The sequence below is a fragment of the Schistocerca gregaria genome, chromosome 4 (genome assembly GCF_023897955.1).
Source record: "Schistocerca gregaria isolate iqSchGreg1 chromosome 4, iqSchGreg1.2, whole genome shotgun sequence".
NCBI lineage: Eukaryota > Metazoa > Arthropoda > Insecta > Orthoptera > Acrididae > Schistocerca > Schistocerca gregaria.
This window is the reverse complement of record NC_064923.1, coordinates 657,144,928-657,163,646: the sequence shown is the minus strand read 5'-3', so window position 1 is coordinate 657,163,646 and position 18,719 is coordinate 657,144,928. Positions and strand designations below refer to the sequence as shown.

At 42.0% G+C, this 18,719-nt stretch overlaps 1 protein-coding gene across 3 annotated transcripts in view; it reads right to left on the bottom strand.

The window, feature by feature from the left end:
• Positions 1-18,719, bottom strand: part of LOC126266787 (b(0,+)-type amino acid transporter 1-like) — a 402,063-nt gene that overhangs the window by 169,536 nt on the left and 213,808 nt on the right. Inside the window, exon 1 of one of the 3 annotated variants that reach the window (XM_049971331.1) lies at positions 15,338-15,561. The exons of the other annotated variants lie outside the window; for them this stretch is intronic. Within the exon in view, the coding sequence (XP_049827288.1) occupies positions 15,338-15,350 (13 nt within the window). The 5' untranslated portion in view covers positions 15,351-15,561. Of the gene's footprint in view, positions 1-15,337; positions 15,562-18,719 lie in introns of those variants that run through there. 3 annotated transcript variants of the gene reach the window in all.

Here is an 18,719-nt window from a genome sequence, read left to right as displayed (position 1 = left end):
GGACAATTGGTCTAGAGCATCGAGAGATAAGTTAACTCTGACAGACGATAGTTGAATACGGTTAATTTAACTGACAAATGGCAATACAAGCACGTCGTTGTCCAGAAAGTAATTCTCAAGTGACCGCGAAACGGAAACCACAGTGAAAATCCGATGAAGCTTCGCAGTGGCTATAGTATGTCCGTCGATAGTGTCAGGTTGCACTTTTCAGTTCTGAGTGCACAGTGAGCACGTAAAAATTCCTAGAAAGAAGAGGTCCCAATCAAGTATGGGTGCCCACCGAGAGATTTCGGCTGATTTCGTACAATGTCACACAAAGTACCAGTCACAGGTTTCCTCCTTCACGACAGTTCTCAGCCGTACACTGCAGGGGCATCGAGGACAATTCTACAGCGTTTTCGACGGAAACTGATCATCCACCGTGCAGAACGGACGTGACTCCCTCTGATTATCAAATCTGCTCACACGATCCGCTGGCTATGAAAATTTTTGGCACAGACAACGAGGTGCTGACTAGCGTAGAGAATTAGCGAAAGGAACAGACGGCTGCCTTTTACGACGAGAGTAATGGAAAATTTGTACAACGCTAAACAAATATCTAAGTCGGTGAGGCATCTATGTAGAGAAGCAGGTGGAAGGTGTAGCTAATTGTTGCAAAGAAAACATTTCTGATTTTCATTGTGGTTTGTATTTCGAGACCGATTGGAACTTACTTTCTGGACACCGCTATTAGTTTAATTGCAAGGGTCAGTATCAGTGTGATGAGATGCCATGAAGACCAGCTTCCTTAAAACTCTTGTTATTCTTTTATAAGTAACATACAAGGTACGTGGCGAACGTAGGAACAGCTGATTATATACAAGGGATGAGCTGTATACATCCACGTAAGTGATGTTGCGTCACTCCAGCGACTTACGCATGTTGTTCTTAGCCAGTCAGTAATCACCAAGTAAATGTGTCTTCTAAAGAAAATAGATAAGTTTGGGTCTGAATACACAACTTTAACACAATGCAGACCTTTGAATTTACGAAATCGGAACAACAATGACTAATCACTTACTCATGGGTTTCTCACGCGTTATTTTTAACTTGCACTTGGTTGGTTTTACCTTTCCTAACTACTATTATAGAGATTATTACAAACAGATTAGTACTTAGCTATGTTGTTCACTGATAACTCTTGTTCACCCTTATGTTTGTAAAGATGTTCACGTGAGCAAGACACAAACTCAGTACAAATGCACGTGACATTACACACTCATCCGTGGCTGTTCAAGAAACTTTTCGCCAGCCATTTGCTATTTATACTTTTTGTTCTAAAAACGTTGTAGTTAAAACTTTCGTGCTCAATTGTTCTCTCATTAACATGTGTCCAAGTTTTTCAGGTGGCGCAGAAACTGAACAACGAACCAGTGTTCTTGTACAATATGGTCGTCGTTTTCATTCTTCTGCATCACTGTCAGACATATTTTTTTTATCCTTATGGAAGCTTCCAGATTTCTCAAAGGCATTCTTCGTAGGCTTTATCTAAACTGCATTATGTCAAGGAACTTATCGAATTTACTGTTCACTGCAGATAGACACAGATACACCGACACACACAAGGTATCCTTATATTTGTCTGGGACATATTGCCCCAGAAAGCAATTAAAAATAGTTTCGAACCCTAGATCCAACCACGGATTTCGGGACGTTTTCTTCATTTTAAGGCAAATAGCGACACTGGTAGTCCCTTATCAAAAATTTTGCCCCACAACCACGTCGCCCGATGTCTGGTTGAAAACTTCCCAGGCTCCGCAATCAACAAGACCTCAAATACCCTTCTCTACACCTTGTTGCCTTGTTGTGGACAGTGAAAAGTATTATGAACAGGGACACCCTTCTTACTCAATTCCGGTAGATACTAACCGGTTTAAAGTCCTTTCGATATTTTGTAAGAGAGGATAATCATGTAAAAGGTCAATAGAAGAAAAATTGATGAATCCGGTTCACTAATTTTCGGTTTTATTCACAGCTTTCCGATAATATAAATTGAAGAATTGAAATAAGACGATGTGCCATAACAAGGAATTTTGAAGTTTATGTGAAATGGGATCGGGGTATCAAACTCACTAACATCCAAAAAAAGGCTAAGACTGACACGAATAAAAATGTAGTGCCAAATGTAATCAACAGATTGTCTACGTTTTAACAGCCACTGCTATCAACTTTTGAAAGGCTATGTTTCTCGCGCTTTGTCCTCAGTGACGCATAAAATTGCAGTGGCAGCAGAGGATTGTAACAGTGGAAAGAAACAACGAATTAAAGGCATTAACGAGGAAAAAGCTGAAAAACGTAGGGAATGAATACATAATTTCTAGCAATAAATGTATTCCTGCAAAAGCTCGTCTAGCACAGGAGGCAAGACACATTAATGATCGCTAACCTACATCATAACTGGACGGAATGTTTATTCTTGAGTTATTAACTGCATTGTTCCGGAAACTGTACAGGAAATTATATAGCAATCAAGATAAAATAAAGTCATGTATCGTCAATGACATTTAGGCATCTGACTTCTTAGATTTCAAGAATGCAGCACATTGTAATATAAACACAGGAAATCCAAACATACGCGAAGTACGGTGGCTATGGTTTGACGGAGGCTCATGTAGTTAAAATTAGAAGTCCTGGGAAGGTATCCTATTCTGAGAAAAGATGGTTCAAATGGCTCTGAGCACTATGGGACTTAACACCTATGGTCATCAGTCCCCTATAACTTAGAACTACTTAAACCTAACTAACCTAAGGACATCACACGACACCCAATCATCACGAGGCAGAGAAAATTCCTGACCCCGCCGGGAATCGGACCCGGGAACCCGGGCGCGCAAAGAGAGAACGCTACCGCACGACCACGAGCTGCGGACGAGAAAAGATCTACGACTAGAGGACTTGAAGAAAATGCAACTATCTGCCCTGGATGTTACAAGCCACATCTGTGAAGAAAAAAATATGAAGATTTGATTAAAATGATGCAGTACGTGATAAATAATGCCCACATACAGTTTTGCAAAAGCAGAATAACCTTTTACTATCTTTGCTGAGTATTGAACTATGACACTTAGAACTTTCTATTGCATTTCCATTGTTACAATACAATATTTCCAATTTTCTTTGGAAACTAGATCCGTACTATGCTTGATTTTAAAGAAAATGTGTTGATAGTGCAGTTATGACCATTAATTACCTGGTACACTTAAAACTCATTCTCTCCAATTCGTAATTCCAAGGCCGAACAATTGTAAAGCAATTATCAGTAAAGATTCAGCAGCTGCCCATCTTAACACACAAAAATTATAAGTTCCAGTGTCTTCTGTAATACGACTTATTTTCATTCGATAATTTCTCTAAACCAGTCCCATATTTATTGCTAGCGTCCGTGTAGATGCCGGTTCACTCTGCAAGATGATTTCAGCGCATGACATCCACAAAACTACGACGGATAGCCGAAGTTTTCGGTGTATCCTAGGGCTTGATACACCCTGGGTTGGAGCACCTGACATGGCACGAAAGGACCTAAATCAAAACTGCGTTGGGAACAACGCCGCAACGATTCATGCCAAATGAAGAAAACCGAAGTGGCAGGCCATCTCAGATGCTCGTGGTGTGGTGCCAACAGATTATGCTCATAAGAGGCAAACCGTCATCAGGAGCATATTGACGAAATCTGCTGACGAGAGTGCGGGAGGCGGTCAAGACGAAGCCTCGAGGGAATAATTTAACAAACGAAGGCGCTGATCCCCAACGGTACACAAAACAGGTCGCCTGCCACCGTTTTTAATGCAGCATTTTCTGCCATTTTATCTGAGCACCACGACTATGTAGCTGTTTTTACGGATGGTTCGAAACAAGAGGATTCTGTTGGGTGCTCAGTTGTTTTTCCAGATCGTGTCTTCAAGGTCCGCCTGCCTCAGACTTTCGCTGTCATTGATGCAGAATTGTCTGCGATCTTGCGGGCACTGGAGCACATGAGACATTCTTCCTCTGCTAAATTTCTTGTCTGTTCCGATTCACTCAGTGCCCTTCACTTATTGCAACGTTTGTATCCGGCAGACAAAACTGTCCAGACCATCCAGGACGCCCTCCTCCGACTACAGCGACTGGGGAAGGTTGTAGCTTTCTGCTGGGTTCCGGGGCATGTCGGCATTGCTGGGAATGAAAGGGCAGATCTCGCAGCCAAGGAGGCGTGTCTCGCCCCACAAGTATCTCAGTGTGCTATCCCCTTGCACGCACTCACCTAGCTGTTGAGCTCACGGGTTATGCGTCAGTGGGAGGATGAGTGGCTGGAAGTGACTAACAATAAGCTCCGTATAGTCAAGCCCACAACGCGTGTGTGGTGTACTTCCTCTCAGCCCCATCGACGGGATGAGGTTCTCCTCACTCGGCTTCGAATAGGCCACAGCCCTATGACGCATGGTTACCTGCTCCGGCGAGAGGACCCTCCAATGTATGGTGCTTGCGGCGTCCAGGTCACCGTGCGCCACGTTTTATTGGATTGCGTTTTATTTTCTGACCAGCGGGCCGCAGCTGACTTGCCAGCGGACCTGCCACCTCTTTTAGGCAACACTCGGACGAATGTGGCTAAAGTTTTAAAGTTCTGTGACATGTTAAATGTTTTTGCAAAGATTTTAGGGAGAGGATTTTAATTTGCTCGCTGTGTGACAAGCTAGACCATATTTTATGTAAGTGGGCAGCCAATAACAATTTCCTGTGACATTCTTGTTGCTATGTTTCCCCTTTCCTTAGGTTTTACTTTCTTATGTAACATTTTCCTTCTTTTCCTGCTTTCTTTGAGTGTGTGCTTTAGTTTTCTTAGGTCTGTCCACGTTCGTTCCTTTGAACGTGTGTCAGGGCGCTAATGACCTCGATGTTGAGCGCCCATAAGCCCCCAACACACCACAGAACATCACTGCGGAAACATCGAGAAAAAGCATCCCAAATTTCAACGCAAAATCCCCATAATTGGTGATTTCTACAGAAGCTCGAAATTCAGCCCGGACTTCATTGCGAGGTGCTTATAATAGTTCCCCACAACGAAACTTTGCCTCGAAACCTAGGTGAAAATCCAAAGAGATTCTGGTCGTATATACAGTATGCTAGCGGCTAGACGTAATCAATGCTTTCTCTGCACGATAGCAAGGGAAATACTATCTATGACAGTCCTACTAACGCACAGTTACTACACACAGCCTTCCGAAATTCCTTCACCGAAGCCGTGCACAGAAACTCCGGTAGAGTCTTTACGACCTTTTCCTTTTTCTCTGACTCCAAGAGCCCACTGTTCATGGACTTTCCGGAGCACGTTGCCACTACTGATGCTCAGAAGCATGTAGACACTTTGCAAGAACTGAAGCTCACTATGAAATCCCAACACCCAGGAATGTTGACGAACAGAATCATTCTCAGGCAGGACAATGTCCGCCCTCAAGTTGTCAAGGTTGTTTCGACTAACCTCCAGAAGTTTCGCTGGGAACCCTTCCTACAGGGTGGTTCATTGATCGTGACCGGGACAAATATCTCACGAAATAAACATCAAACGAAAAAACTACAAAGAACGAAACTCGTCTAGCTTTAAGGGGGAAACCAGATGGCGCTATGGTTGGCACTCTAGATGGCGCTGCCATAGGTCAAATGGATATCGACTGCGTTTTTTTAAAATAGGAACCCCCATTTTTATTATATATTCGTGTAGTACGTAAAGAAATATGAATGTTTTAGTTGGACCACTTTTTTCGCTTTATGATAGATGGTGCTGTAATAGTCACAAACTTATAAGTACGTCATATCACATAATATACCGCCAAAAAATGGTTCAAATGGCTGTGAGTACTATGCGACTTAACTTCTGAGGTCATCAGTCGCCTAGAACTTAGAACTACTTAAACCTAACTAACCTAAGGACATCACACACATCCATGGGTCGCTCAGTTCCAGACTGTAGCGCCTAGAACCGCACAGCCACTCCGGCCGGCTAATATACCGCCAGTGCGGACGGTATTTGCTTCGTGATACATTACCCGTGTCAAAATGGACCGTTTACAAATTGCGGAAATGGTCGATATCGTGTTGATGTATGGCTATTGTGATGAAAATGCCCAAATTGCGAGCCATGTGTTTGTGACTATTACAACGCCATCTATCACAAAGCAAAAAAAGTGGTCCAAATAAAACATTAATCTTTCTTTAAGTACTACACGAATATGCAATAAAAATGGGGGTTCCTATTTAAAAAAAAAAACGCAGTTGATATCCGTTTGACCTATGGCAGCGCCATCTAGCGGGCCAACCATAGCGCCATCTGGTTTCCCCCTTCAAGTTAGAAAAGTTTCGTTCTTTGTAGTTTTTTCTTTTGACGCTTATTTTGTGAGATATTTGGCCCGGTCACGATCAATGGACCACCCTGTAGAATTCCGATCTCTCCCCATGCGATTTTCATACTTTTGGAGCCGTGAATAAAGACATTCGTAACCATAGATTTGCTACGGATGAAGAGGTGAACGCCTGAGTTCAATCATTATACCGTAGGCGACCACACAAATGTTCTCACGAGGCTATTGACCGCCTTGTCTCTCAGTCCGATAAATGTACGAGGTCTATTCGAGAAGTATCCCATCTTTGGCATGGAAAAAAAACCTGGGTAATCTGGAGCGTTGGAAACCTATCACCCTCATAACAGTTTCCTTGGGACTCCACAATTTCTCCCAGCGGTGCCGCCATTGTTGGAAGCACGTAGGAAAAGCCTCTTTCGGAATGGAGTTTAGCTCAGCTGTCGTTGCTGTCATAATGTCCTTTCTTGTCTGAAATCGCGTTCCTTTTATTGGCCTCTTCAGTTTGGGGAGCAGTCGTATGTCGCATGGGCCATGCCAGGAGCCTGTTGAAGCACAGGAATATAGTTTTTCGTAAAAAAAATCTGAATCAAGTGCGAGGAATGTGCTGGACTACTGTCGTGATGGAGGCGCCTAATTTCCTGTCGAGAGCAAGTCCAGTCTCTTGCGCCGCACACCATCATCTCGGCGACGGAGAACATCTCTCTAGTATCTTTGGTGATTGACACTGTGGTGTGTACTTGTGGTGTACCACACCGTGGGAGTCAAATGAGTCGGCATCACTTTGACGGTGCTGCGCACTTGGCAGGCCTTCTTTGGTCTTGGTGAGGAGGAATGCTTCCACTGTGACGACTGAGACTTGGCCTTCGGGTCTTACCCATGCAACTAGGACTTGTCACCAGTGATTATGGTGTTCACGAAGTCGTGGTCACTGTTTGTGGAGTCCAGCATGTCCTGTGAAACTTCAACACGAACTTGGGTCTGTTCCGCCATCAGCAGCTTTGGCAGGAATTTTGCTGATGCTCACTTCATGACCAAATCTTCGGCTACAATGGAATCTGCCGAAAAGTGCTGATGCCCACCTCTCCTGTAATGTCTGACAGTCACACGGCGTTCCTACATCACCACAACATTCACTTTGGCAATGACCTGGTCATTTCGGCATGTTGATGGTCGTCGAGAGTGTGGCTCGATCTCCACCGATGTGCAGTCTTCTTTACCGGTTCTGCCACTCCTTAATTCGTGTGATGCACGGAGCATCGCCACGGGAAGCCATCTGAACCTTCTGAATGGTTACTGTTTGGCTGTCGCCCAGTTTCTGGCAAAATTTGATGAATTAGCGCTGCTCCGGTCGGTTTGTCATTTCCCTTGTAAGATATGCATATTTCTATTGTCAAACCACAATTTATGAAAGATGCTTATATTTTACTAACATGATTAAGTAGGAATAATTAATATTTGTCATTTTGGTAATAATTGTAGTAGCAGGGAATGTTTGCACCAAAGTATTGTTGGTGGGAGAGACCGAACATTGATATAATTTTAAAAAGGGCGGCAGAGACCGCGTATGGATACATTTTAAGAAAAGAGCGGGAAAGACCGCGCATTGAGACATTTTGTAATGCTAGCAGGGATTGTCTGCATTGTTGGCAGGAGAGACCGCACTTCAGCGTTCGTAGGAAGTCAGTAGTAAGCGAGATGTGAAGCGAGTCGGTAGCAGGTCTGAAGCGAGAGGTTGAGAGGAGCGGTGTGCCTGCCAGCCACCAGCTATGATTTATAAGAGATTATAAACGGATGAGTAGTAAAGGAGTTTTGCTATTCGGGGAGCAAAATAAATGATGATGGTCGAAGTAGAAAGGGTATAAGATGTAGACTGGCAATGGCAAGGAAAGCGTTTCTGAAGAAGAGAAATTTGTTAACATCAAGTATAGATTTAAGTGTCAGGAAGTCATTTCTGAAAGTATTTGTATGGAGTGTAGCCATGTATGGAAGTGAAACATGGACGATAAATAGTTTGGACAAGAAAAGAATAGAAGCTTTCGAAATGTGGTGCTACAGAAAAATGCTGAAGATTAGATGGGTAGATCACATAACTAATGAGGAGGTATTGAATAGAATTGGGGAGAAGAGGAGCTTGTTGCACAACTTGACTAGAAGAAGGGATCGGTTGGTAGGATATGTTCTTAGGCATCAAGGGATCACCAATTTAGTACTGGAGGGCAGCATGGAGGGTAAAAATCGTAGAGGGAGACCAAGAAATGAATATACTAATCAGATTCAGAAGGATGTAGGCTGCAGTAGGAACTGGGAGATGAAGAGGCTTGCACAGGATAGAGTAGCATGGAGAGCTGCGTCAAACCAGTCTCAGGACTGAAGACCACAACGACAATATAAACGGATGTACAGAGACATTAGCTAACTATTATCATGAGAGGAACTAATGTTATTAATTTTTTTGTTTTAGAATCTCAAGACTACCGAAGGTATGTTTGCGCAATGCTGGTTGTAAGATTATTGTAAAAAGTAAATCGCCTTTGAACGTTTGTAAAATCATTTCATTACCAACAGTCAACATTTGAAGAACCGTTTTCAGAATATAATTAATGTTTCCAGCAATGTTGCATTACTGATTATAATCCATCCCAAAAACCATTAACGTAAAACTTTGCAAAATTTTATTGTTGTCAAGAAAAAGTTCAACTATGAATTACATAAACTTCAAATTAATTAAAGAATAACGTCAGCTTTGGTAATAAATACAGCCACTTACTACGACATCCCACCAGCAACTAATAGAGTACCGGTATAGTAAAACAGAGTAAGTATATTCATGTCGCAGTCAGATGGCTATCCAGTAACAGTAAAAAAGGTAAGGAACAGTTTTGGGTTATTGCAGGTAACGACTGAGGGCCACGACGAAGACAAATTCTATGTTTCGTCGAAATAATCAGCAAATCACTTTTAATGAGCAGCATTTAAATTTGCATGCGAAGATTGCACTTATTATTATTATTATTATTATTATTATTATTATTGAGAAAGAGGATTAATTTCAAAGGGAAACTTTCATTTGTTATTATTAAGCAAGAGATAGAAATCCTAAGGGAAGGTTTCATAGGTTATTGTAGAAGGGAAGGTTATTGATTAGACATCCTACTACAAATATCACATCGAACATCAAAGTAATGTCTGATTATGTGGAGGAAATAAGCCGTCAAAGAACTGGAGATAAAACAACACATTCTATCCCAATGTGACATAGCAACGAATGAAGAAAAACGTGTCCATTGATGGCAGCTGAAATTTTGGATGATGCAAAAAGCAAGATAAACTGGCCATACAAAGTCTAAATGTTCTGTGGATTTCACAGCACGTTTCGAGAAAGAATACAAAACGTGCCGTAGACACATCACTGCTTTCATGACAGCCAGAAATGTACAGAAAGACCAAAATACTCGCCAATCCGGCCTCCATTTTGTCGAGGAAGTGAAGCAGAAAAATGCAACTTTCCAGATACAGCCACACTGCATTTGGAACAGTGACAAAGTGGATTTAATTATGAACTTCTGGTGAGACACTACCTAGAAAAGGGAAAAAAATCAATAGTTGCCTCGATCCAATCTGCATACAATACAACGCATAGTTATAAAATAGAAGTTGGACTTTCAGTGAGTGGACACCTAATAAGAAAACCGTATATTTGTCTTAAGGAAAAAAACTTTCGGCCAGAAAGTAAAAAAAGCTGTAAAATCATCAGATGAACGTCGGCCGAAGAACCCGAGACGGAAGCCAATAGGCAGTTTGTCAACAAATGGCCACGAAAGCCTTAACAATTTAATACATCGTTAAAACCAAAATGTCAAATAAAAACCATTAACAAACAGTTTTATATTTTCACTTCTAAGCATTATGCGTGTACAAAACTATAATGAGGTTAACTCTGGTAATTACAAATACATCTAGGCCTTATTCAAATGACTCATCACGGTGAAATTTAAAAGAATGCTTCGGAATAGTTCACTTTAATACATTTCATTTTATCAAACCTCACCAGAGATACGATATCGCTGTACTGTGACGATGGTGCGCATGGATACTCAGTGAAAATACGCCGTGCGTTTCACCTGCAGTAGTCACAGTCTGCAGGCAGAGGGCGGAGGGCGGAGCAGCCCGTAAAGCTGTATATATGTAACGTATAAATATGGACTGTTAATAATGGCCATATTAAATTACATCGCGACTGTTCACATATTAACACTCAGGTACGTCTACAATTACCACAGTAATCATTATTTTGCACACAGAGCGCTAACAAGATGTTTTCGTGGTTTTGTTTTGTGTTTTTCATTTTAATGAAGTCATTTTTGACCCATGTTGTTGTTGTTGTTGTTGTTGTTGTTGTGGTCAGCAGTCCCGAGACTGGTTTGATGCAGCTCTCCATGCTACTCTATCCTGTGCAAGCTTTTTCATCTCCCAGTACCTACTGCTACCTACATCCTTCTGAATCTGCTTAGTGTATTCATCTCTTTGTCTCCCTCTACGATTTTTACCCTCCACGCTGCCCTCCAATACTAAATTGGTGATCCCTTGATGCCTCAGAACATGTCCTACCAACCGATCCCTCCTTCTGGTCAAGTTGTGCCACAAACTTCTCTTCTCCCCAATTCTATTCAATACTCCTTCATTAGTTATGTGATCTACCCATCTAATCTTCAGCATTCTTCTGTAGCACCACATTTCGAAAGCTTCTATTCTCTTCTTGTCCAAACTATTTATCGTCCATGTTTCACTTCCATACATGGCTACGCTCCATACAAATACTTTCAGAAACGGCTTCCTGACACTTAAATATATACTCGATGTTAACAAATTTCTCTTCTTCAGAAACGCTTTCCTTGCCATTGCCAGTCTACATTTTATATCCTCTCTACTTCGACCATCATCAGTTATTTTGCTCCCCAAATAGCAAAACTCCTTTACTACTTTAAGTGTCTCATTTCCTAATCTAATTCCCTCAGCATCACCCGACGTAATTCGACTACATTCCATTATCCTAGTTTTGCTTTTGTTGATGTTCATCTTATACACTCCTCTCAAAGGAAACTGAAAACATACGTTGCGTTCGAAACTAATCATGAATAAATTTGGATTTAAACGCAGTTACGACAGAAAATATAAGCAGTGAAATAATATTATCTGCACCTCAGGTGAGTGGCGTATTTATTGACAAAATGCACCGTCGACGATCTACATGTATTGGGAATCACTACAGGGATGTATGCGATCTGAAGCTTTCCGGGCTTATAGGATGCTTCCAAGGTTCTCGGGTCTACTGCCGGATGCAATTTTAGAAGGTCCACGATATTTCGGCCAACAATCGTTCCGCCAACAGGTGGTATTGATGGAATTCCATCAGTACCGCCTGATGATGGCGGATCAGTTGTACGCCGGAATATCGTGGACCTTTGATGATTGCATCCGGCAGTACCTCCGCCCAATGTAATCGGACAAATTTTGTGCCACATATGATTGCTTCACACAAAGAGAAAGATTAGACGTGTTGAAAGCTCAAAAAGTAGAAAGTACACACACAGTATAGGTAAAATTATGTTCTGCTACAATTTAAAAAGAACAATTTTAGATATGTACCGAAAATTGTGAAAAAATATAATATGAAATACAAATATCGACACTCAACATTATGGAATTTAGTTTATGTTATTTATAACTGCTTACAATTTCGAAACCCGCCACTTGGAATCCAGTTCGGGTCGCATTTTCACATAACTACAGACAATGGTATAGAATTGTTGTTAACACTTGATGATTTATAACTGAGGCCCTTTTAATAATTAGTAATATTAATTATGGAGTTAGTATGAAATCTATAAATATTAAATGAAAAGGAAAAATACCAAAAATCCCTTAAACCATGATCCTATATTTGTAAATCATATGCCCTACTATCGCAGCAGATGACTTACTGGCAGTTCGTGATCTTAACTACTGGAGTAACATTAGGATTAAGGAAGACAGATTCGTCAGGAGGCTCCTGTTGCCGAATCCTACATCCATGACCGATATTATAATTACTTACGTCTATGAGAGTAAGTCTTTTTACCCCAGGCAAAGGAATGTTTACGTGTGAAACAAAATTTTGCACCCTGGTTCGCAGTCCAGTTAAACTGTATGCCTCACCATAGGTGGCCATATAAGCTATTGAGAGGTCGGAGGAGGGTAAGGGTGTACAGTCTCCTATACCACAACGCCTATCAAAGTACTTCTGCGTTCAAATCAGCTTGTGTTGGAGCAACTTTACCATTGAAAATAGAGTATTCTATGGCTCGTTTCGTTGGAGCCGCTGTCACTGTAACACAGAAGAATCTCAGAATAAACTTTTTTACCTACCATAAAATGCTACTTATTGCATATAATGTTTTAAGATGAAATCCGGAATATAAATAGCCCCTCTCTCCGTGCGCCACGTATGTATGCCTACGTGACTGTTAGATCACTTCTAGGAGAAAATTACGTTGTCTAAGCTCTTCACTGTAGAATTTAACACGTTGTTTTTAATCGGCGTGAAATCCTAAGATTTAAGTTTGTCGTAGCCCAAAGATGCGTTCCACTGTAATTACTGCTCACGGTACATGTAAATAATCTGGTGAACAACATAAGAAACTCCTCGCAGATCATGATTTAAATGGGACAGTCGCAACTTATTAAACTTTGAGGAAAACCAGGGGAGACGGGCGGAAGATAAATGCTTGATGCAGGGACTGGCAGCTGACCGTAAGTAAATGTACCATTTTTCACGTAAGTGGAACAGTCCATTCGACGATCAGTCACTGGAAACCATAACAACTGCGAAACATCTGAGTATCATTCCGGGGTGACCTAGTAAAAATGTGAGGAAAGAGACACAGATGCTACCCAGATTCGTTGTAAAGCGTTTAGTTCACAGTAGGAATGTTGGTTAGCTGTTTAGATGGTTGGTTGGTTGATTTGGGGGAGGTGACCAGGCAGCGACGTCATCGGCCCCATCTGATTAAGGAATGGAGTCGACCTTGCCCTTTCAAAGGAACCATCCCGGCATTTACCTGATGCGATTTAGAGAAATCACGGGAAACCTCCACGCCCGGGTTCCCGGGTTCGATTCCCGGCGGGGTCGGGGATTTTCTCTGCCTCGTGATGGCTGGGTGTTGTGTGATGTCCTTAGGTTGGTTAGGTTTAAGTAGTTCTAAGTTCTAGGGGACTGATGACCATAGATGTTAAGTTCCATGGTGCTCAGAGCCATTTGAACCATTTTGAACGCAAAACTTAAATGAGGATGGCCGGACGCGGGCTTGAACCGACGTCCTTCCAAATGCGAGTCAAGTGTGCTGACCACTGCGCCACCTCCCTCGGTAAGAGGTCAAGAGAGGCACAACGTCGATATTATTATTGACCGCTGGTTACACGATTTGTTCAATGTGAGCACCGGTGACGACGAAATGCAAGCGTTCGTAAAAGTACGTGATTAACAGTTGCTTGCAGCGGTTCCGGTGGAATCTGGGCAATGAGTTCCTGTATACAGGTCTTCAGACCAGGTAGAGACCGAACGTGTCCCTGGTAAAAACGTTCTTTTAAGTATCCGCAAAGGAAAACTCACATGGATTGAGATTAGGTTATCTTGTAGGCCATGCATCTCCAAAACCTCTGGAAGTAACACATTCGTGGAAGTTTACATTAAGCAGGAATAACATGCTGTACAGGGTGATCTCAATAACGTGCAGGCGTCACGGTAAACCTGACAGGACCTCTGGGTATATTCTCTTCAAAGAAGAACGGACCGAGAATAAAGGTACTTGTGAATCCACGCCACACAGTCACATACGACGACTGTAATTGATCTTCGTGTACAACACGCAGTTTAACAGTACCCCATATTCGGCAGTTCTCGTTACTCCACAGAAGTGGACTGCCACACCGAGCTCACCTGCGTTTACGAACTTCATTATCTTCTATAAACCATTTAATAACCTCGAGCTTCTCCCCAAACCTTTCAGTAAGCGATGCTCTCTCAATGAAACACTGTAATTGCCGTCGTTTACATAAAACAGTTTCACTAACAGCGCAAGATCTCTCTTCTCGATAGCCATACAGGCTAACGTCACGGCTTGTAAAATGACAACGTGTATGTGATTTCGTCACAGTGCATAGCGCCCGATTTGCACCTAGCGAGCAAAATTGGAAATAATTTGTTTTCCAGCTTAAATAGGTTCTGCATTAAGGCATTAGCATATCTACCAAGTTTCGCTGCCGTAGGATAATTAAAGCCCACACTAGACCTCCCTGAGTGACTGCACTTTCATTATAACCATCCGGTACAAGTTCGAACAAATTTGTAGCATTGGTCGTTAGCTATGGCCGTAATCAGACGGCATTAAAGACAAGATAGAGAAGACGTAAAGAAGAGGGGGAGCGTTTCGCAACGAGTTCGTTTAATGCTCGCAGGACGTTACAGAGAGGCTAATGAAACTCCTGTGACAGACGACATAAGAATGGCTTTGTCAGAGATTTACTGTTAAAATTCCGTGAGTGAATGTTCTAAGAAGACTCGAGTCACATATTGCTTCATAGATCTCGCAAAATGACTATGTCGGGAAAATAAAAGAAATTCGAGCTCATACGAAGACTTACTAACAGCCGCCTTCATGTGCAAGATTCGTGAACCGAACAGGAAAGCAGAGAAAAAGATGTTGATACTCCAAGTAACCTCCTCTTCGAACAATAAGGTGTCTTGCGGCTACAGAAGTAGATGCATGAATGGGCCCGTCACAACTAATACGACACTGTCGCTCGCTTAAAGTTGTTTATGGGCGCCAAATCCCGATAGGATGGTTGAACAGTGTGTGCAGTATCATCTAAGCCATGTACGAAGGTCCACACAAAAAGCTAAAAATGAGACAGGAAAACAGTGCACATACCGACGGAGTCCATTCCGTGTTGAAGGGCGACGGCAGAAGCCGCGTCACGCTCTGGTGGCTTCACGTCGCAGCGATTACGCTGGCGTCAGTGGAGCATGTTAACACTCGGGCTGCGGGACACAAACGGTGCTACAGGGTGGGACAAGCAGAGAGATACGGAGTGGCTGGACACACAGCCAGCGAGACTGATTATGTTATCATGCGGAAGAGCACACAAGCCGACTGCGACCGCGAATAACCACAACTCCCAACAGACAAACACCGGGACAGCCAATCACGACCCCCACCAGCCAGAACGACAACATCTGTCAGTACACAGATCATCTTGTCGCCCAGATGCGATATGCGGCAACGCCATTGATCAGATGTTAGTGGCTGCTGAAAGCGTCGCGATCATGTTGTCACGAATCTCCCTCGCGCCCCAACTTCTTTTTCACAAAATTATGAGCTGTCCGTCCGGTCATTGATGTGTGTGTTCGCTGCATTCAGCTTTGCTCGTTGTCTGGCGTTCTTTTGCAACAGCGAGGTGTAGGGGAGGGACCTATGATGAAAGTTGATTCAGAGATCTCTTGTGTTTTCACTAGTATTCGGCACTGGGATCCCGTATTACAAGGCGATGAGCCTCCAGACGTACATACCTGCTATTTGTTCCAATCAAGTACCACCTGTTATAACGCTTGCGTGCCATTTTGGAAGTTGACTCTTAATCCATTTTTGTTGTTTTCCTTTCTGTGAAAGGTCTATGCGACATCTCACCTGCTCTTAGTTTTCATTACTTTTACTTGCGACGGTAATATACTCTTACCAGATGAGTCATATTCTGCAACATATGTGTAGTATTACAATCGCCAAGACTATAGCAAGAGGACACGTCAATGGCCGAACAGACAGTTCCTAATTTTGTGAAAAAAAGAGGGGTCACGAAGGAGATGTGAACACGATCTCCCGCTCTGTAGTCCAACATAACCACGACATCGTGAATCTTCCAGTTCGCTCGATGTTCCACATCTTGTGCTTGGACGTCCACTGTTTCTATTTTGCTTCTATTTTCATCCTTTATCTTCGTTCAGTCTTTGACGATCTATCCACTGGGCCAACTAACCATTAAATCTGAGGAGGATGCGATGTGGATTTTCCGTTTTAAGTGCGTCCTATAACACCCGGTCAGGGCAAGTAGGCTCTCGTCATACAATTTCATGGTGCTCTGTTTTTGCTTGCCGCTCTTTCCCCGCCAGTTTAATGATTCGCATTACTGGCTCTGAGCACTATGGGCCCTAGAACTTAGAACTACTTAAACCTAACTAACCTAAGGACATCACACAACACCAGTTATCACGAGGCAGAGAAAATCCCTGACCCCGCCGGGAATCGAACCCGGGAACCCGGGCGTGGGAAGCGAGAACGCTACCGCACGACCACGAGCTGCGGACAGTTTTTGTACAATAAAGACTTCCTTTCTTAAAGATGAGTAGCACCAGAACATTGTTACATATTACATTATTGAATGAAAGTAAGCAAAAATGTGAACTTACTGATTTTGTCTCTCCACAAGATTTGCAATGATTTTAAGCGCTAATGTGAGTGAACTATGTTGTTTCAGGAGATCCAAAATGTGTGTTCTCCCCTTTACGTTCTCATCAATATGGACACCTAAGACTTTTGAAGTTCCCACCCTATTCATTATTTCTTCATCATGTGTTACACTTATCAATTCTGTAGTACCCCTCGATGTGCAGAACTGTGTGTATTATGTCCTTTTAATATTAAGGGTGAGACCATTCGTACAAAACCAGTTAGTGATACAGTTAAGGACATTTTTTTACCGGTTCTTCTGATTCTAAATGCATGCTTGGATTGATTACAATACTAGTGTAATCGTAATGACATCTATGGATTCATTGCGGTGCGTAGGGACAGGCAGTCTTGCCAATACATTCGAATGCGTTTTCCGAAAACTGTCTGGAGCAGCTAGTTAAGACAGCCCACATGCAATGAAAATATTTTAGATCTTGTAGCCACAAACAGGGCTGACCATCTCGACGGCATCAGTAGAGAGACGAGGATTAATGGTCATAACATTGTCATAGCGATGATGATTACTAAAGTTAACAAATCCACCAGGAAGTCTACGAAAGTGTTTCTGTAGACAGGGTAACTAAGCAGTTGTTTGCAGTTTACTTTGAGAATGAACTGGCATCGTTTAGTTTCAGTATGACGGACGTAGAGAAATTATGGGCAAAGTTCAAAAGGACTGTAAATCATGATCTGGTGAAGTATGTGCCTAACAAGTGGATTAGTGGATTAAGGGCTGGAAAGACCCACTGTGGTTCGCCAATAAAATTCGGGAAATCCTGAGTAAGGCTATGGTTACAGGAGGAAAATGACACTGGTTATTTGGAAAAATAGTGTTCTACAGACTCTACTGGAGGGAGAATCTATTCTGGACTTAAGCTAAATACCGATGATAATTTTGAAATGGGTGTAATATAGTCCAATCGCTCACGAACCGCACAGGGGAAAAAGGGTACCACGTAAAATCACTGAGAACACAAAACACTGATTAGGTAAAAAGAGGGGATAATTAAACGGGTGCCATCCCACTAGGGCAGTGAATGTCCAGAGTCTTGAGAAAGGTAATGGCAAAGAAATTTAAGCAAATAATCACTGGCGTGACAACAGAAGATTGTCACGCTTTTCCACGGCACAAAAGTTCACGAGAAAATAAATAAATCAGAACGCACTGAGTTTGCAGTTTCTTCTTCTCAAATACTAAATTGTAAAAGTAACGTTAAATGAAGTTATTGGTTAAATAAATGACTGGTTTAACTTAAACTTTGTTATGTAAAAAGTGACTTTCAATAGCTTCAGTGTAATGTAATGTAAAATTTAGAAAAAGGCAAGCAATTTATTTTTGATTACTGAAAGATTGAACTGAATTCACTTTCAGCAAATGAGCAATTGATTTTACTTTTAAAATAACAACGGAATACATAAGTGAGCAGAAGTCACTCGCTAAGCTAAATACAAAATAAATGATATTGCGCACTTTCAATTTGTGCTGTATCTTTAGTTTTTAGTTTTGCCAGTGAAATTTTACTTCAAGTAAGCTATGCCAAGAAATACAAGAATGAACATTTAATTGAGGCAGAAAATTTAGACAAACTGGGCATTAGCAAACACAAAAAACTGGCAGTGAATAGTTAATCAATTTTCATATTCTTACGGCACTGAATTCATGGAAAGGAGAGGGACCCTACTTGGTAATAATGTCTGAGGACATTGAAAACACAGTTCCCTATAAGTTTTAACTATTGCAGGTTGTTATTAAGGTTAGACACACTTTGTGAAAGAAATGTTACTGGGTAATTTTCACTTAACAGTC